The 21,174-nt window shown below is 35.0% G+C and overlaps 1 protein-coding gene across 1 annotated transcript in view; it reads left to right on the forward strand.

Annotated features, from left to right (window-relative positions):
- LOC113066570 (ankyrin repeat domain-containing protein 26-like) overlaps window positions 1-18,892 on the forward strand; it is a 36,204-nt gene extending 17,312 nt beyond the window's left edge. The window contains 21 exon segments of the mRNA XM_026238466.1: window positions 9-39; window positions 195-336; window positions 422-635; window positions 715-898; window positions 982-1,128; window positions 2,701-3,087; window positions 3,174-3,755; window positions 4,683-4,835; window positions 4,990-5,165; window positions 6,206-6,299; window positions 8,911-8,937; window positions 9,264-9,341; window positions 9,833-9,967; window positions 10,298-10,410; window positions 10,944-11,085; window positions 11,243-11,533; window positions 12,143-12,236; window positions 12,239-12,377; window positions 14,030-14,279; window positions 16,631-16,676; window positions 17,024-18,892. Of these exon segments, the coding sequence (XP_026094251.1) occupies window positions 9-39; window positions 195-336; window positions 422-635; window positions 715-898; window positions 982-1,128; window positions 2,701-3,087; window positions 3,174-3,755; window positions 4,683-4,835; window positions 4,990-5,165; window positions 6,206-6,299; window positions 8,911-8,937; window positions 9,264-9,341; window positions 9,833-9,967; window positions 10,298-10,410; window positions 10,944-11,085; window positions 11,243-11,533; window positions 12,143-12,236; window positions 12,239-12,377; window positions 14,030-14,279; window positions 16,631-16,676; window positions 17,024-17,163 (3,565 nt within the window). The 3' untranslated portion in view covers window positions 17,164-18,892.
- The last annotated feature ends 2,282 nt before the right edge of the window (window positions 18,893-21,174 follow it).

A 21,174-nucleotide genomic window follows, 5' to 3' on the forward strand; every position in this document is an offset into this window, starting at 1 on the left:
ACTGACAGATCCCCATCTTCAAGGCGTAAGAAAGAGCAGGTGAGCTTTTGTGCTGATAAAACCTCTAAAAAATAAGTGTTCGTTTAAGACAGTGGTTACCAAACTGTGCACTGACTTTTGAGAATATGAAGAAAAGTGTAACTCCTACTCAGTGTCACACACGTGTTGTATGGACTGTATTGTCTCCTATGCAGAGTACTGGAGAGCTGGAGATGGGGGATGATTTTGAAGATCTCACCCAGTCTTCTGACACAGCCACTGAGGAACTAGAGACTCCAGTATCTGGATACCACAATGCATCTCTGCTCTTCAAACAGCTGGACTCCAGCTATCTGGGTGAGTCGCTCAGCTCCAGTCAGCTGTAAGCAAACGGTTAAGTTCAGATGTTCAGCGAATGAAGATGTTCGCTTGTGTCCTGCAGACTCTGTGAGTGTGGTGAAACTACAGAACATGTTTCATGAGTACGAACGCACCATCCAGAGGGAGAGAGACCGACACAGCCGTCTGGCGGATAAAACCTCTCAGCTGGAGCAGGAACGCAACGAGCTCAAGATCCTGCTGGATGAGATCAGAGGCAGCAAGACGGGCCTGGAACATCTCAAACTGGAGCTGGAAACGGACATGAACAATCTCAAGTGAGCTTATCTCGGTGCATCTGTAACTCGCCAGGGTGTGTGACACTGACTCTCTCTTCTCTCTCTCTTCTCATGGAAGGTTCCTGTTGAGACAGGAACAGGAGAAGCATCAGAGCGCTCACATGCTGTATAATAAAACCCGTGAGCAGCTCCAGAGGAAAGAGGAGCAGCAGCGAGCCGAGGCCGAGGAGCGCCACAAAGCCGAGCTGAAAGTCCGTAGTTTGGAACTGGAGATCAGAGCTCTGAAGAACAGCATCAAACAGGTCAAAAACAGCAGGCTGTTAAAATGTATCTGCTAAAACCAGCTCACAACTCAGTGTGTTGAAGAGTGTGTTTGTGTGTTTAGCTCGAGGAGGACAGAGATGAGTCTCAGCGTCTTCTGTCACATGAGCGCAGTGCTCGCGCCCTACAAGAGGAGCTACTCAACAACCATCTGCGTAAGCAGCAGAACATTGAAGAGGAGAACCTTCGAAACCTCAACAAGAGCAATGAGGTACCGCTGCCACCTTCTCAAAAACTGCATATGTTTGTCGGGGAATATTTAGAAATGTTCTGTTCGTGTTTAGCAGCTAGCAAATTCATTGCAACTAACAAATATATGTAGTCAAAAATGCAGTGATGTAATGTCTTTACAGCCACACATGCAGAGTGACATCAGAGCTTTACAATCACACATAAATATAAACTACAGTCAGATACGCTATGATGTATTTGCAGTGATGTCATCATTTTACTTCCACAAATGCAGAGAAGTCACAGCATTACAGCTACATATGCAGTGACATCATCACTTAAAGGGATAGGTCACCCTAAAATAAAAATTAGCTGATTTTACTAACCTCATCTTCAAGGTGTATACGACTTTATTCTTTCAGACGAATACAATCAGAGTTTTATTAAAAACTGTCTTGGCTCGGCCAAGCTTTATAATGGAAGCGAATGGGTGTTGATATTTTGAAACCCAAAAAGTGAGTCCATCCATCGTAAAAAGTGGATACACTAATCTCTTGTGAACATGCATCCGACTTTATCAGATTATGGCTTTAACAATTTTAAATATAGATATTATTCTCACACAAATGCAGCGCTTCACGTCAGAAGACCTATAGTAACCCCCGGATCCGTGTCCGTGTGGAGCACTTTTTATGATGGATTGACGCACTTTTTTGTGTTTCAAAATCTCAACAGCCATTCACTGCCATTATAAAGCTTGGAAGAGCCATTTAAACTCCCATTACATTAATCTGAAAGAATAAAGTCATGTACACCTAGGATGGCTTGAGGGTGAGTAAATCTTGGGGTAGTTTGCACTTTTGGGTAAACTATCCCTCTAACAGGCAAATATGCAGTGATGTCATAGATTTATGGTCATACATGCATTAATGCCAGAACTTTACAACAACATATGCAGGTATTACAGTCAATTATGCAGTGATGTCATTGCTTTACAAACATAGCCTGTGTCATCATAGTTTTATGGCCACATATGCAGTGACATCATAGCTTTACAGTCTAATATGCAGTCATATCTTTACAATCACATATTCGGTGACATCATAGCTTTGCAGATTGTATTACATCCCATCTAAGAAACCATGAAGAGCATGAGTTTAATTGAACAAATTACCAATATGCAGTTATACAATGTCTTTGCAATCACATATGTAGTCACGTCATAGTTACATCATTGCTTTACAAAATGCTCATCCCATCTAAGAAACCATGAATATGAGCATAACTGACAACGAATGCAAACAACACGCAGGATGTCATATCTTTGCAATTGAGAACAAATGACCAATGTCCATAAATCAAATATGTGAACTTCGTGATCTATGTTTACCTCATGTAAGCAGTGAACTAAAACTCAACTGCTCTAATCCTGTTTGCTGGCATGTGATTGGTCAGATTTACAGGCTTTATACTAATGTCCTGCACTTAGGCATTAACTTACTGTTACATAGACAATCACTCTGTTGCAACCAGGCCACATACTGTGTCATTAAAAAAAAAAAAAAATGTTTGTTGCATGTTAAACTGAGTTCATAACTGGTGTTGTGCTCAGGCCATGTCCCAGCTCACAGAGGCATCGGATCGTGAGCGAGAATTGATGCAACAAAACCGAGTCCTACAGGATGATCTGAACACTGCTCGGGCCGAGCTGGACCGCTCACAGTGCCACAGCCGACAGGAAGAGTCCCGGCTGGCGGAGGAGAGAGACGCTCTTCGTGAGAGACTGGAGGATGCCCGCAGGGACATGAAGCTGAGCGAGGAGGCCTTGGCCCAGACTGTGTTCCAGTACAACGGCCAGCTGAGCGCACTGAAGGCCGAATGCTCAGTGATCACGGCTAAACTGGAGCACGAGAGGCAAGTGAGGCAGCAGCTGGAGGCCGAGGCCGAGGCGAGCAGGGGACGACTGCAGGCAGCACTGCAGGAGGCAGAGAGATGCCAGGTCAGCTTCAACTCATTCGTGTTCAACTACAGGGAAAGGGGTTTTGGGAACTGCTGTTAATTTGTCATATTGTTGCAACCTCTCAGGCATCACGCACAGATGCAGAGCGCTCTCTCCAGCGAGACCGTGAGGAGCACCAGCGGGCGCAGGAAAAGCACATCTTTGAGTCCAGTACACACCGGGACACCATCCAGTCCCTGTCCCAGAAACTCAGCAAGGCCGAGGCACGTGCCAACAGCCTGGAGAACGAGTGTCACCGCAGCGCTCTGACCATCGCTGAGAAGGGCGTACTGTTGGAGACTCTGGCCCGGGAGAAAGACCAGGCCCTGGCCAAACTCAAAGAACTGGAGGCCACGGTCCTGAGCGAGCGGGAGCAGGCCAGCCGTGCGGGAGCCAGACAGGAAGCAGTGCAGGAGAGACTGGCCCAGGCTCAGAGTGAGAGCGCACTGCTACGACAGCAGCTGGAGGAGGCGCTCAACAAGGGCTCGGCCAAGGAGAGAGCCGTTACAGATGTGCAACAAAACTTCGCCGAAATGCTGAACCAGTTACGTGCAGACGGAGAGGAGAGAGTCCACCTGGTGGAGGAGAGAAGCAAAGAGCTGGCAAAGACAAACAGCGAGCTGAGAGATCAGAATTACAAACTAGAGCAGGAGAAAGCTGATCGAGAGGTAGAGGACACTCAGATTCCCTTTCTTTTCTTCTTTTTTATCAGTGGCTCTATCAGTGTCTGTTGTAAGTGGACAACATCATGCTGTGTCACTAATGGACACATCAGATGTTACACTGAGACTAGACAGCAACAGTAAATTAGTAAGCTTTATGGGATAGTTTAGCTTAGAATCATACTTTTTTTTATAATAATTAAAATTAATATATTCTTTTTTAGATATGAATTATATATATATATATATATTAAATATAATTTAAATATTTAAAACATTTAAATATTTTATAAAATAGTGATGTGTGTGTGTATATATATATATATATATATATATATATATATATATACTGTAATTAAAGTATATAAATATACATTTGTTTTAAAATATGCTGTATAAATATATTGCAAATATTTTTTCTTTTAATATATTAAAATAATAATAATAAGAAAAAATAAAAGAAACTCAAAATAAAAAAAATACAAACCATAAACATCACAGTGATGTTAACTGTTATTAAAATAATTAATACAAAAAAGAAAACTTTAAAATAATAATAGCAATAATAATATATACATATTAATAGTAATATTAATATAGTGTACATTTATATAAATTATGTAATATATATATATATATATATATATATATATATATATATATATATATATATATAATATATTCTAAAATAACACATATAATGTATAGATATAATATATTAAAATATGAGATACAAAAATAATTTCTGATTTGCAGTATGACAAAAATAGAAGTGGGACATGGTTCAACCGAAAGGTGCATTGCAACACATTTTGCACTTTTAGCTGTAGACTTGTTTGATGGAAGTGATTGACCTCTCAATGTGTTGTACACGTCCCTGTGTAGACCCTGTAAACCTGATCAAATGAGAGTATTAAGCTGATGTTTTTACAGAGCTCTCTGAGGCAGCTGCAGCAGGAACTGGCCGACTGTCTGAAGAAGCTGTCTATGTGTGAGGCTTCTCTGGAGGTCAACACACGCTACCGTAATGATCTGGAGGAAGAGAAGCTGCGCACACACAAGGACATGGACAGATTGAGGGGAAAGGTAACCATCAGTCGTCTTATACTTCCTGAAAACCGTCCGATATTTAACTGCAGCAGCTTCATTCTCAGGAACAATGCATGTTCATTTATTGATTTCAGCGATATAATATCCTTTGAGTTGTTTGCTTTTATACTTTGTTTGTGTTCAATTGCAGCTGCAGGAGTCTGAGGAAGTGTACGTCCAGGCAGAGAGACGCATCAGCCAGCTGAAGAGCTCTCTGGACGACAAAGAGCGAGAAGCCTGCAGTACCGCTCAGAAACTAGAGGAGGCGCTAGCTGCTTCCACAAGCAAAGAGCAAACCATTAAACAGCTGGAGGAGGCGGTGCAGAGGTACCAATAACTGGTGTAAACGGGGTCCTCAATCACTCATCTACTGGCTTCATATGATACATGTCACAATATAACAACAATGCTACTGATATAAGTGACGTGAGGAATTAAAATCAGAGTTTATTACAGAAAAATATATTCTGTTTGTATGTATGTGTGTGTATTTATTCAGGGCTCTAAGGAGCACTCCTAATTAAAAAAAATTAATAGCACAGTCAAAAAAATCAGAAACCCCTTATGATCAATATTAATGATATTTGACTCCTTAAAGTGATTTACAGGGGTATTTTGTTTACCTTGGCATTTTTTCTAGCTTTATTAAAAGTGTCATGTTTTATGTCAAATTCACACATTTTTCAAAATTAGAATATTAAATAGAATACAAATAATAAATAAATGTTAATAAGAATATTAGATGTATTTTTAGATTACATGTATTTATTTAGTAATTTATTGCATAAGCTTAATTGTATATGGATATTAATATTTAATGAGTAGCTTGCTATATTCATATAAAATATATATTGCATTGTATAATAAGTTATTTAATATGAATATTATAATGTAATTTAGTGCATGCCATTACGTTGTTGTATATTAAATGTACAATAATTTGAACATTAAATTAATGCATTTATATTCATATTTACGTTATAGACATGAATATTCTATTATAATCATTAATAATATATTTTATGAATATATTTATATGTACATATTTAAGTAGTAATATATTGCATAATTTATTGAATCATATATTAAGATTAATGTTCAAATCTATAAAGTAATATGTAGTGCACACTAACATTAAATGTATATTAATTAAAATGAATATTTTCTAAAAAGATTTACATTCATTTATTATTTAATTATTAATTTGTTAAATAATATTAAAGTATTTAATTGCAAATTTAAAAATGCATTCAAATGATGCACCGTGTTCCTCATCTTAAAGCTAAACCACAGAAATTAATTCATCTTCTAAAGTATGTGATCATTAATGGGTGAAAATGGTTGATGTGATTATGATATATCAACAGGTTAGAGATCGAGAACGCCAGACTGGAGGCCACGGCCAAACAGCAGACCAACCGCATCGAGGTGCTTCAGAAGGGCGTTCAGGAGGGCACGGTGGTGAGTTCTCCCAAATATCACTCGTTTGACCACTAGACTGTGAAGAAGAAGTGTCCTGACTCAACTGATAAGGGTAGATTTCTGGGTTGAAACGATTCCCACATGTGACAATTTTTTTTTAGCAAAATGAGATTTAAGAAATATGATCAATTAAATGTGTCCTTTTATTACTGCCTGGACAAAATGCTGCACATTTCTTGGTGAAATTGAAATATAATACTATAATAATTAGGGCTGAAACGATTCCTCGAGTAACTCGATTACAAAAAATGAACAACATCTCCAGAACTGCTCTGACAGTCACTTCATGAGCATTTGACCGTTTGATTTGAGTAAAACTAGCGTCACATCACATACACAGAACTGTAAAGGTACGTCAACCCGTCAAAATAAAAGTCTGGTTTAGTTTAAAGACAATTATTTGCAAGAGATATATTACTATTGTTCAGCAGAATGTACATAGCCTACTACAAAAAAAATAAAATAAAAAATAAATCAAACCTTTTTTTTTAAGGTTTAATCACACAACATTTCTTCCATGTTTTATTTTTAATAGTAAATCCCCTTTGTTTACCAAAAAGTTACGTTTGCTTAATTTTCAATAATTAAAAGATAGATTTAAAACCCCAACTGAACGGCACTTAAAGCACTTAATTAATCTGTCAACTTTATTGTCATTGTTCACAGTACAAGTACAGACAGAAAAAACAATGGGTAATGATTAAATGTTTATTTTTAATGTATGCATTGCATTATATGCGTTTAAAAAATTCAAATATTTTTTTTCTAAAAAATGAAACTTAGTTGTTCATTTCAAGAGACCCAGGAGTCTTATTTTCTCTTGCATATTAATGCACGTTAATTAAGCAAAAACACATTTTATCAGATTTCTTGATTAATCTATTTAATTTTTGGTAGAATACTAGATCACTAAAATATTCGATAGCTACAGCCCTAAACACACTTTTGTTGGTTTTGATTGCTTCTGTTGTCCTCATTTGTAAATCCCTTTGGATAGAAGCATCTGCTAAAGGACAAAATTTAAATGTAATGTAAATTAAATAACAAAATTGAAATTTTACAACAAAATCCAAATCAAGTAAATAATACAAATAAAAGAAATATCTAAGACTTTGTCTGTGCTCTTTCCATTTAAAATGAGTTGCAACCACTGCATTTTAACCATGATACAAAGATGCTGCATACATGCAACATGAGCAGTTTTTAATCTAAATTGCATTGTAAAATTTCGAAATTTGAAGGAAAAACAGAATGATTTGACTTGACTTTTATGAAACTATACATAAAAATTAGGGCTGTCAAAAATAGTGTGTTAACGACGTTAATTAGTTGTTTGTCGTTAATTACGTCAAATTTTTTAACGCATTTCACGCATGCGCAGTGTGACAAATTATTCAGGTCAGGAAAGTCTCGTCGATCTCTGAATTCTCAAGATAGTAAAAAACACGAAAACACTGCGACGAAAACACAGAAGGAGCTTAAGGTTTTACCCCAGTTACTCTCAAATACATTCATGCCAAGCTCGATAAACAGACACGACTTTGGTAGTTGATACGCTGGAGCTTCTTCCTGTTATAGCGTCCTGTTTTCCACACTGCGCATGCGCAGAACGCCTTCATGCAATGCAGCGAAAATTACAGCTGTTTGGAAAAGCATATGCATTTTTACTTGGTTTTAGTGGCACTTGAAGCCTTCAGAACGTGAAAATATCGATCCTAAAGTATTGTGGCAGAGCAAATGAACACCTCCCAAAAACAAGAGTGCCCAGAGTGCAGAGGGCGCGTGTTTGTGTTTCTGAGTTCATTCTTTCGAGTTTCTCTATGCATAATTTCATAGATATGTGGCTATATTTAACCACTGGTTCACCTAAAACTCTTACACTATCTGTAGTTAAATGGCATGGTTTGATATAGTGCTCAGGTAAATTTGATCTAAGTAAATGTTAAACTTTTGAAATTCTGAAAAAAAGAACCACATATTGATGAATCAATACATGAACATTATGTATCTGTGTCCTGTTATTTATCTTTTGAGAAAAAAATGGTTAGGATTCAGGTGTAATTGCAAATAGTGATTAATCCTGATTAATCCACTGAAAATTCTGATTAATTTGATTAAAAATTGTAATCATTTGACATCCCTAATAAAAATATCTGTATGAAACCGAAACGGCATTCGAACTGAACGAGATGCAGATCCGTTTCCTTGGTTACTGCTGTAAACAAAGCGGCGCTGCACTTATTAACTTTAATATGCTTTATACCGAGGCAAGATGAAAAGGAAAAACACCTTCTAAACTTTTCTAAATATGATAAGTTCCTCTCAGACATACATTCATATAAACTCCTACACCTAAATGAATCGCGATTTGTTTAGCATCTCAACTGATTTGAATCGTCGCATTTTTAATCCAATTTCAACCGGCTCACGGTTAATCGTTACATCCCTAGTAGATTTAGACATTAATCCTGACAGAGCCTCGTTTTACCCTCTTAAGGCATCCGAGCTTCACTTTAGTTGAACTCTGTTTATTTGTGTACATGTGAGTCAGTTTTCATGTGAACTGATGCCGTAGTCACTCTTTTCACAGCTATCAGGCTCATCACCTGGAGAAGGGGTTGGTATCAAACATTGATAAGTTCTTTCTTTCCTGCGAATTACAGCTCTTCGAGACTTCAAATCTCACTGTGATTTACACTTAAAACAAAAAACGTGTCTGTATTCTTTATTGCTTTTCTTTAGTTTGGTTGTTAGCGGGGTATTTTCTCTGTTTTGGTGGTGGACTCTGCGGATTTCTTTTGATTTGCATTGATTGTAAACTATCTTTGTGCCTTCTGCATTTCTGGTTTCTGAGATCTAAAGTAGATCTAGATCTGAATGAAGTACTTTGCTGAGAGGGTGATCAAGGCCCTGTTGTGTATTGACATCTGTGATTGTTCTCAGGTCAGGAATCGTTTGGAAGACATCGTCACAAACCTGCAGAGCAGTAAGATGACGCTAGAAGAACAACTCAACCGAGAGGTGAACTTTGACAAACGTGGCACATTCAGCTTCAAAATGCATCTAAAGCAATAGATGAAGAGGGGATAGATTGGGAATAATTCAGTTTATTCATTGAGTGTAATTTTAGTAAATAAATATTTTACATTTAATTTAATTTTTTAGGTTTTCTGATTTATTTAAATTTTAGAGTTTTAGTAAAGTTATTAAAATTATTGTATTTTTAGTTTAATTTATATATTAAACTAAAAAAAAATATATATATATATATATATATATATATATATATATAATTAATTAAAATGGGAAATGTTGTGGCAACTAACTAAAATAAAATGTAAAATTTTAATTTAAAAAAAAATATATATATATATTTAATTTATTTTAAGCAATGAAAATGTTTTTTTTCTTTAAATGTTTTTAGTCTTAGTTTTAGGTAATGATAATAGCCCTGATTCATAGTATTACAGGAAAGTATATTAACTTTGGTAAATTGGGGTTCTTCTCTCCAGGTACAGAAGCAGAGTATGCTATCCCATAATGCTCAGGACTCACAAGCACTGTGGGAGGAGGAGCTAAAGGGCCGCTCCCGACTGGGACTCCGCCTCTCAGAGCTGGAGAAAGAGAAAGGAGAACTGACCAATCAGGTGACAGAAAGACACAATGTCCATACAAAATATGTTACATTAAATTACAACAAATGATAATGAGTAATGATGCTGAAAATTCAGCTGCAGATCACAGAAATAAATTCAATTTTAAAATCTATTCAAATAGAAGACTTAATTGTGTAATAATATTTCACAGTATTGCTGTTTTTGCCATTTTTTGATCAAATATTTCAGCCTTGTGGAGCAGTTTCAAAAACATTTAAAAAATTGTTAAAAGCAGTATTCGCTGAAGTACTTCATGTCACACAGTGTACCACACGCCAAAATGGTTTGAAATGTCACATGCATCCTCTCTCTGTGTTTCAGATGGAGCTCGAGAAGAAAAAGGCCAAAAAACTATCCGAGCAGAAGAAATCTGTGGACACGCGTCTGGAGCAGGAGATGAAGAGAAACACAGACCTTCAGAAAGAAATGTACAGGTGACCCTTTAACCTTTAACCCCGAGCGCTGCAGCGCTACACCTGTAGACGTGTTTGAGTACATAGAGAAGCCAGCAGTGCGGATCCTCCAGCTTGCAAACCCGTGAGAGACGTGCATGTAGTCCGTACAGCTTTTTATATCTTACATTTGTTCAATTCACATTTATTCATTTTTTGCTGCTGTGGTGCTGTAGTATAACAAATCCATGTGTCCTGCTCAAAACCTTGATGCAGCATTTGAAAAGTAATGTATTTCCCAGTGTCTGTCTGTCTTCAGGTAATTTAATTTTAATTTAAGTAATTATTTTGTGTGCTTTCATCATTTTTATTAGTATTGTCCGTTTTCTTTTTTTTAGTTTTAGTTTAAGTAATTTCTAAAAAGCATTAGCATTTCTAATTCTCCATTTAGGTTTTGCATGTAATATATTTTATTTTATTTCAAATTGATGGGGAAAAATGCAATGGTTTTAGTTAATGATAACACTGATACAGAATGTCTCTGATTTCAGTGTATCTTACTGTGTGTGTGTCAGGTTGAAAACTCTGTTGAAGACGGCTAAGAAGCAGCTGCGTGAACCGGGCGGTGGACAGCTGGACTCTTCTCTGGGCAGCTTCAGAGGAGACATGAGCCACCGGCTGGAGGCTGAGAGCGCCGTCAGCAGAATGAAGACCCGGGTACAGTCTCAGCTTTAGGCTTGCACAGACATTTGCAACATTTTTATCATTTTTAAGACATTTTTTCAGATTAAAGCATGCAAACTTGATTGACTGAGTCTCTTATGTCCTCCCTTTGCTTGCCTCTAATCCTGTGCTCACCCTTCCTCTGGTGCAGGTGGATGAGCTGCAGTCTCAGTACGAGCGGGAGGCATCACGCTGCTCGCGGCTGGAGGAGGTGAACAGACAGCTGAAGGAGAAGCTGTCGTCTGTGAAGAGCCTGAGCCGAAGCCACAAGCAGCTGGAGCGCAGTAAGAGGCAGCTGGAGGAGGAGGTGTCCAGTCTGCGCCGGCAGCTGGAGGCCGGTGTGATGGACCAGAGCCAGGCCGAGCAATACCGCAGGGAGACGGAGGAAAGAGCCCGACAGGAGATCCGACACAAACTAGAGGAGGTTAACCTGTTCCTGCAGGTACACGACATGCACCATAACACATTCACTTTTACCTTGTTTATATTTGTTACATATTTGTGTGCAAAGTCCAAAGTAAACCACCAAAAATAAGTGAAAATCAAGTGAATACAAAAACGTAGTTGGCCAGTTTCGATCGCATAATGCGAAAATGATATTCCTTTGCTTATTTATTTTATTTAATTTTATTTTAGTTTTTTATTTTACATTACATACATTTCTTTAAAAAGATTTTTACAATAATTTTTCTTTAGTATTTTTCACTCTTCACTCTTCTTATTTAGTTTACTGTTATTTAATTATTTATATTATATATCTAAAATATATAATTTTATCAAATAATTATAATAATTTTATTTTTTATAAAGCATTATATTTTGGTAATTTTTTTTAATTTATTATTTTAGAATTTTATATATATATATATATATATATATATATATATATATATATTGTAATTCTTTTGTTTACTATAATTTTTTTCACATAGGCAGCATTTTATTTTATTTATATAATTTTTGTATAATATATATTTCTAAAATATAACTTTAAATGTTATTCTTTTGTTTATTGTAAAAAGTTTTAGACACTTTTTGTATGTTTTGTCAGACGCAGGCGGCGTCTCAGGAAGCTCTGGAGCAGATGAAAGCTGCTAATGAGGCCAGTCAGCGCGCTCAGCTGGAGCAGCGCATCAGGGATCTGGAGGAGAACTCAGCCGTTTACGCAGTATTCAGCAGGACAGTCTCGTTCAGAGAGACTCCAGCAACACAGAGCTGGAGCGCTACAAACAACTGTACGGCGAAGAGCTCCGCCTCCGCAAGAGTCTGGCTGCCAAACTAGAAAGGTGAGAGGCATAATGGGAGCCTGGCCTCAGAATTATACTTAGAAATATGCCTTAATTATAATCACAGGTTAATGGCCTTTTTTTTATATATATATATATAACAAAAAAATAGTTTAATGTTGATTAATGGCGGTTAATTAGTTAAAAGCATATTAGGCACAGAAAATCATGATTAAGTGTATAACTGATTCTATAGGTATCACTAGCACCTTCTGTTCTGGTTTAGGTCATATTTAACTGGTTTGTTTAAAATATTTAAATCAAGGCCATATTCAGTTACCACTGGTGTCCCTCAGGGCTCTGTTTTGGGCCCACTGCTATTCATCTTCTATTTAATTCCTCTTGGCCATATTTTCAGGAAATATGGTATTCATTTTCACTGCTATGCTGATGACATCTGTCTTTAAACACTAGCTCTTTTCTGCCACCATCCTTGACCAGATGTTTAGCTGAAATTAAAGATTGGCTTTCAGCTAACTTTCTAAAACTGGGGGGCTAACTCACTGGTACAAGATCTAAGACTAAATCTGATATTTTCTGTGGATATTCTCAGCAGGCCAGGACTCTGGGTGTCATTCTGGATATCACAGTCATTTGAGAACCACGATTATTAATATTTCCACCTGTGTAATATTAATCGTCTCTGTCCCTCTCTCACAATGAATAATACTGTTGGCCATGGTTGTTTAGAAAGGCACCATTAAATAAAATGCTTGATTATTATTACTATTATTATTATTATTATTATTATTATTATTAAATTCACCAAGTTTAATCAATTCAAAAAAGTAAAATGTAAATAAATATTATTTCAAAACATATCAAGGTGGTCCCAAACATTTTAGTTTTAGTAAGTAAAATAAAAAATAATAATACAGATTAATTAATAATAGGAGTCATAAAAATATATAATTAAATATTATTTCAATGCATATGAAATGAGAAACACAAAATGATTAATTATAAAAATAAACAATTTTAGTAAAAATAAATAAATAATAAAAAGAAATTTAATTCTAAACATAAATAATACAATTCTAAACATAAGTCATATTTCAAAACATAGAGATGAAGAAAAGTATACATTTACCAAGCATAACTTAAAACAATAAATTAATGATATAAAGTACAGTATAAATAAGTCGAAAATCAATCAATCGATCAGTCAATCAATATTATTTTAAAGCATATCAGGGGAGGTATGGAAAATGATAAATTCAAGTAAAACTTAATAATTATAAATAAATGGCTAAAATATAAATAAAAATAGTAAAAAAAAACCATAATAATTAATAATTATTTCAGAGCAGATCAGGGAATGCGCAGAAATGGTAAAACTACCAAGTGAAGCTGAAATGAATACAAATAAATTAATAAAATAAAAAATAAATAGAAATCGGATACTAGTTAGAAATAAATATTGATTAAAGCATATTAAGGAAGGCACAGACAATTTCTATTAAACTTACAAACTAAAAATGAACACAAATAAATAAGCTACCCCTAATTTATTATTAATAATAATTATTAATGTAATTTTTAAAATAATTTTCTGTCAGTAAATAATCAAAAAGTGTAATGTAGAAGTGTTTACTTGATTTATTTCCATGATTCATTGTGATTAACTGTCTTTTTGCTAACACGATGTGCAGGTCGAATGAGCGGTTAGCGGAGGCCAACACTAAACTCCTGAGCGAGAGGCAGCGCAGTAAATCCCTGCTCACCAGCAGTATAGTGAACGGTGGTTTAGGGGGTCCCGCTCTGGATATGGCATCTCTGGGCTCTGTGGGGGCATACGGAGCCTCTCTGGGACCCCTAAACAGAAGCCTGGGCCTCGGGACGCCTCTGCTGGGTACGGTAGGGGAATCGCAGAGCAGCCGTGTAGAGGCCTACCTGGCGAAGGTGAGCGATGCTACACCTCACTCGCTCAACATTCAACACTAACCTTGATCTAACACTTACACCCGAAAACAATCCCAGGTGGGGATTCTAAAACTAACCAAGGATGATATATTTCCTCCTTCCGCTATCTTTCCCTTCATAAACGTAGCAAATAACCTTCTGGTCTGTTTTTCCTGTGCCTGCTGTCTGGACTCATACCCTCTTCTGTCTCTGATATCTTCAGCTTCTTGCTCAAAAGTCTGTTTCTCACCTGTCCTCTCTGCAGCCTGATACCTGAGCAGGTGTGTAGCTGATGTGTGCAGATCTCTGACTGTCAGAACACACACACACACACACACACACACTCACGCACACCTGCTTTAACGTGTCTCAGTGGCTTCACACAGCTTTTTATGGGAGAAAACGTTGAGTCACAAGTCATGTTGGATAGATATTTTTTAATTCTGAACAAGATTTTAATTAGATCAGAGTTTGATTGTAGAGTTACAGTTGGTATAGGATGTTAACTTTAACTTTGATTGAATACAGATGGATAAAACAAATACTGTTTCCGTCTTCATTTCATTTCTTTTCAACAAAATATGAATACCGTATTTTCCGGACTATAAGTCGCACTTTTTTTCATAGTTTGGCTGGTCCTGCGACTTATAGTCAGGTGCGACTTATTTATCAAAATTAATTTGACATGAACCGAAAGAAATGAACCAAGAGAAAACATTACCGTCTCCAGCCGCCAGAGGGCGCTCTGTGCTGCTCAGTTCTCCTGTAGTCTACACTGAAGACATAGAGCGCCCTCTCGTGGCTGGAGACGGTAATGTTTTCTCTTGGTTCTAAATAAATGCGACTTATAGTCCAGTGCGATTTATATATGTTTTTTTCCACGTCTTGACGTATTTTTGGACTGATGCGACTTATACTCAGGTGCGACTTATAGTCCAAAAAATACCGTATTTGTTTTAAATACAAATTAAAGAAATTATTTTCTATACCCATTGTATCTGTGCATTACAGCTTCTAGTATCACTGTAGTTTAAAAAAAAAAAAACTTTTAGAAAAAAAGGCAACTTTGTACAGAATTAGTTATTTAGTATCATATATTTACTTTTATAGTATTTATGTATATTTTGGATTAACATTTATTTTTATATTCTCAGTTTTCTTTTCAATTTGTTTAAACTTTTTTCATTATTATTATTGTTTTTGTAATATTTCAATCTAGTTTAAATAGTTTTTCAGGTTTTGTTTTAATAATTATATATGCAGTATATTTAGTTTTAATAGTTGCAATAGTTTAGTAGATTACAGTTTTAATTTTTAAGTTTAAAGTTTTTCAATCATATATATATATATATATATATATATATATATATATATATATATATATATATATATATATATATATATATATATATATACTTTTCTAAATATTGCATGTATAAAATAAGCAGTATACAACTTTAAAACGTTGTTTTATGCTACACTGTGGTATATGTACCTTCTTCAGTTTAATTCAGAAATCAGCTTTTGGCATTTGAATTATTTTGTGTAAAAAATAAGAACTTTTGGAAGTTGGATCAGAGACCGTTCAATCATCACACTGGAAATGGAAGGAAGAGTCAAGCGCATTGCATTGTGGGATACAGTACTGAGTGCAGTGTGCTCTGGTTCGGTTGTTAACTGCACGTTGTGTTATCTGGGTATTTAAAGGATGCAGAAGATTGACACACTGTGTACAGCATACATATCACTCAAGGAGCACGGTGTCTGAACATGTATATTTAAACGGGATCTAGTATTTATGATCAAATGTGGGATTTAATATGTTCTGCTGTTCTCAGGTCAGTAACTATTAGTCATATGTTGAATCCCTTTTCTTAATCCTTTTTGTAATAATTTTCTAAGACTAATATACTTTATTTAATATTATACCAATCAAATTAATTATAATCATATCATTAGCCATGGTTACTTTACAGCTGTTTGTTCGGGCATGAAACCATTAAAAAATATCAGGTCATGTGACGCTGAAAACAGGAAGAATGGCTGCTGAATATTCAGCTTTAACATCACAAGAATAAATTACACTTCAAAATATATTCAAATGTAAACAGCTATTTCAAATAGTAAAAATATATAACATTTTATCAGTTATTATTGTATTTTTAATCAAGTAAATGCAGCCGTAAAACCCAACATTTTGAACGGTAGCAGATACTTTTACTAGCGTTTGGATTTTGACCAATCAGATGAGTCAAAGCATAGTTATGGTTATACATTCTTATAAGCAATAACCTGAGCGAGTGCTAGTTTTAGGAGGTTTAGATGTGTGATCTGGTTTGTTCCTGTTGCAGATGCAGACGGAGCTGGAGAAGAACATATCGAAGGAGCTGGACTATGGTGAGACATTATTATAACAATGTTTATGTGTTTTATGTAAATAGTCTGATATACTGTTATTAAGATCTCACTTATTTATATTACAAGGTATGGGAATTTAATTCTTTTGCTTTGGCATTTTAAATATCATCAGTTTGGGCCAGATATGAATAAAACGCATGCAAACTTAATGTTTTCATTTTTCAGACTATACTTTTAAATGTCAGACTTTACGGGGTTAAAATGATCTTTAAGTCAGAGTTACATCATGACCGGTTGGGTCTCCACTCGATCCATTCAAAAATGTATTCTGAGTGAATTTGTTTGCACTCAAAAGTGATTTAATTGTCGTTCTGGTGTGATTGTGGAAGGAGGAAGTGCCCGCATGTCTCCTGTAGGATCGGCCTCTGGCTCCCAGAACCTGACCCCGACCCTGGAGCAGCCCGACCCCGTCAGCAGAGCCACTCAACAATACCTGGAGGTGCTGAAGAAGAACTACATGATCTGACATGACCCACTGATGAGTCTCCCTAAAAGCCCTGTGGAGTTTGTTTACTAAAGCTGCTGTTTTAAAGTACGGTGCCTCTGTGGTCTTTAATGAATGGAACTGCTACTGTTCTCCCAAACATTTGCTGGCCATCTAAAAATGAGTTTATTTCTTTATTAGAACAGATTTGGAGAAATGTAGCATTGCATCACTTGTTATGAATGGGTGCCGTCAAAACGAGAGTCCAAAAAAAACTCACAATAATCTACAAGTGATCTCATTCTGACGGCACCCATTCACATCCATTGTTGAGCTAGCGATGCAATGCTACATTTCTCCAAATCTGATGAAGAAACGCATTCATCTACATCTTGGATGACCTGACGATGCGTTTATTTTCAGTTTGGGCTGAATTACTCGTTTGGTGGCTAAGTCTACCTGAACATGTTTTTCAGAGTTTGCTGTAAAAACACCAGCAAGGGCCAAGCTTTCAACACTACCATCAGTTTGTGATCTTTAACCGAGTGTGACAATGCACTTTAGTGCCTCAGGAGCAAATGATCTGAGGTTTGGAGGTACATGTGAAGTGCTGCTTTCAGTGTTGTGTCTCCATTGCAAACACTCATATGTGGGTTTAGTTTATGTGTAGATATATATATGTGTGCATTCTGGCTGCTTTAATAGTCGAGGCATATTATAAAGAGTGTCACACTTGTACTGTTAATATTATTGCCAAGTAATGAAAGTGGTACATTCTAGACTATCGTGCAATATACTCAACGTATTTTAGTCTCAAACGACCAAACTCTGATTTGGAGATGTTTTTGGGAAATGAATGCTGTGCTTGAATGAGAGTGTGACCGTGCTCAGGATCAGTCTTCTCGTGTGTGTGTGTGAATCTCTGGCGTTTCAGATGTTGCATAAATTATATATTGCATTGTTAAACTTTTTTTTTAATGATTTTTTATATTGTGATATTTTCCTGACAGTTAAGCACAGTTTACCTCCAAATTCTCATTACTGAAATGAAAAAATGATTAAAGTGTGTGTGTGCACACGTGTGTAAAAAATATATTATATAGAAACGCATATATGAAAAATTAGATTTATTGTTAATTACAAAAACTGCCTAACTTTAATTTGGATAATCTCAATAAATCAATGTTTTTTGCATTGTGATATTTTCATTTAAACAGACGATTAAACTGATTTTACCCCACATCAGCATTGCTAGAATTATTATTTCTATTTAAATACAAATTAAATAAATCAGTAGAACAGACTCTTCCATGCATTTACAATTACACACTATATACACACACACACACACACACACACACACTTTTGTTGTGTTAATGACTGTTGGGAGGGAAATGTGTTCAATTGTTAATTGTTCAAAAAGTCTTAAAAATCATCTTTGTTTCATGCACAATGTTGTTTTTGTGCGCGTGTGGTGAAATATGACATAGCATGTTTTTAATAGTTTTCATCAGATTCATCTGTATGATTTAGTTTTTTCGACTGAAATCTGTACCGTCTCTTCCAAGCATTTCAGTCTTGTTTTGGTCTTGAAATGTCTTAGCTGTTTAACTCGAGACGTGTCATAGCTACAAAATGAACATTGGGAATTTGTTGTGTTTGTTATCGTCTCAGACCAGTGGAAAACAGTGAATCACTTTCATTATGAATACAGAAATACACCTTTATTTATCTAATGAGTGAACACGAATAAACACTCAGTTCTGTGACAGCCGGCTTTCTCCTGAATCATTCAGAATAACCCAAAGTGATGGATGGATATCTGACTGTTCGATGATGAGTCTTCAGCTCCTTCTCCAGCTTGGAGATTTAGTTTTAGTTTAGTTCAGTTTAGTTTCTTAATGAACATAGAAGGAGATATTAAGCATGTTTCATCTCAAGGACGTTCAGCTAAACATCTCATTTCGTGAAGTTAAATGTCGGTGGGTGGGTTGTTTGTTAGCATACTTTAAAGATCTGCTCTCGGTAAATGTCAGCCAGTTTATGAGCCGGTTTCAGTTCCTCCTGCAAAGCATGCTGGGGGAAAAAAAACATGTCTAAACTAAATAACAGATGAAGCAGAATGTGGTTCCTCCCTATAAAAAGGTTTTCAATCAAAACGTGCTTATCCTGCACAAAATTACAAAGAAATGTACAATTATGTAATTTATATGTACAATTTATTTGCACACCTATACATCTATTATATTTATGATAACAGATATATATGTATAATATATATATATATATATATATATATATATATAAAGTTATATATCATAATATCTTATTCAGGTCAGTACTAAAGAAAAAATAACATGCATTTTACTGCAAGGTGTATTTAAACTTTTGACCCAGACTGAATTATTATTATTATTATTATTATTATATATTATGTGATCCTGAAAAACAAAACCAGTCATAAGTGTCAATTTTTTGAAAGTGAGATTTATGCATCATCTGAAAGCTGAATAAATCATCTTTCCATTGATGTATTTATTAGGATCAGACAATATTTGATCAAGATACAACTATTTAAAAATCTGGAATCTGAGGGAGCAAAAAAATCTATTGAGAAAATCATCTTTAAAGTTGTCCAAATGAAGCTCTTAGCAATGCATATTACTAATCAAAAATTAAGTTTTGATATAGTAACAGTAGGAACTTTACACAATATCTTCATGGATTATGATCTTTATTTAATATCCTAATGATTTTTGGCATTAAAGAAAATAATATAATTTTGACCCAAACAAAAATAATTCCCCAGCATTTTAAAACTGATTTTGTGCTCCAGGGACACATATATGATTCTATTAAAAATGTATAAAATTATGCATCAGTATTTTTACATAAAACTTTTCTCATCATCATCATATTTCGTGGTTCTTGGCATTAAAAAGTTTAAACGGCTCAATTCCAGGCATTTGTGCCATTTGTTATTTAAATATATAATTTCTGATATTCAGAATATTTATACAGATATTTCAAATTGTACATAGAATAAATTTTTGTGCAGGATGTTTTTTATTAAATATGTATTTGCAAATTAATTTTGTGTTAAGCATTATAATACATTTAATAAAGTTAATCATTAATACATTTATTAATATAAACTAACATTCAAAAGATTGAGGTTGGTACGATTTTTTTATTAAATTAATAATGTTATTCAACAAGAATGCATTAAATTGATCAGAAGTGACAGTAAAGTCATGTATAATGTTCCAAAAGATTTATATTTCAAATAAATGCTGTTCTTTTCAACCTCAAAGAATCAAAGAATCCTGAAAAAAAGTATAAATGCATCAAAGATTAATATTATAAAGTATAAAGCTTTATAATATTAATAATAAAATGTAATATTAAACAGTTTTTAACACTTATAATAATCAGAAATGTTTCTTGAGCAGCGAATCGTGATTTCTGAAGATCATGTGACACTGAAGACTGGAGGAATGATGCTGAAAATACAGCTGTCCATCACAGAAATAAATTACATTTTACAATATATTCACATAGAAAACAGTTCTTTTAAATTATAATAATATTTCACAATATTACTGATTTTACTGCAGTTTTGATCAAATAAATGCAGCCTTGGTGACCATGAGTCACACACACACACACATTAAACGTTTACGACTGACACAAACACAGAGGAAGAGACACTTAAAATTGTGTCCTTTAGGATTTCAGACATAAATAGTGTTATTATTAGCCTACTATTACAAATAATATTCATGAAAATATATCTTGTAAAATATTACTGCCATTTAAAATAACAGGTTTCTATTTTAATATACTTTTAAAATATAATTTGACATATACTGTATGGGATATTTTAAATATAAATGATATTCATCTTTTCTGCTCTTTTGAAGGAGGAGAATCCATTATCGCAGGGTATGGCATGAAACTAAAAAAGACTTTAATGTGATGCACTCAAAATACATATAATATATATTTAATTTAAATGTGTATATTATAGTTAACTTCTGCGCGCGTGCTCGC

The sequence above is a fragment of the Carassius auratus genome, chromosome 50, assembly GCF_003368295.1.
Source record: "Carassius auratus strain Wakin chromosome 50, ASM336829v1, whole genome shotgun sequence".
NCBI lineage: Eukaryota > Metazoa > Chordata > Actinopteri > Cypriniformes > Cyprinidae > Carassius > Carassius auratus.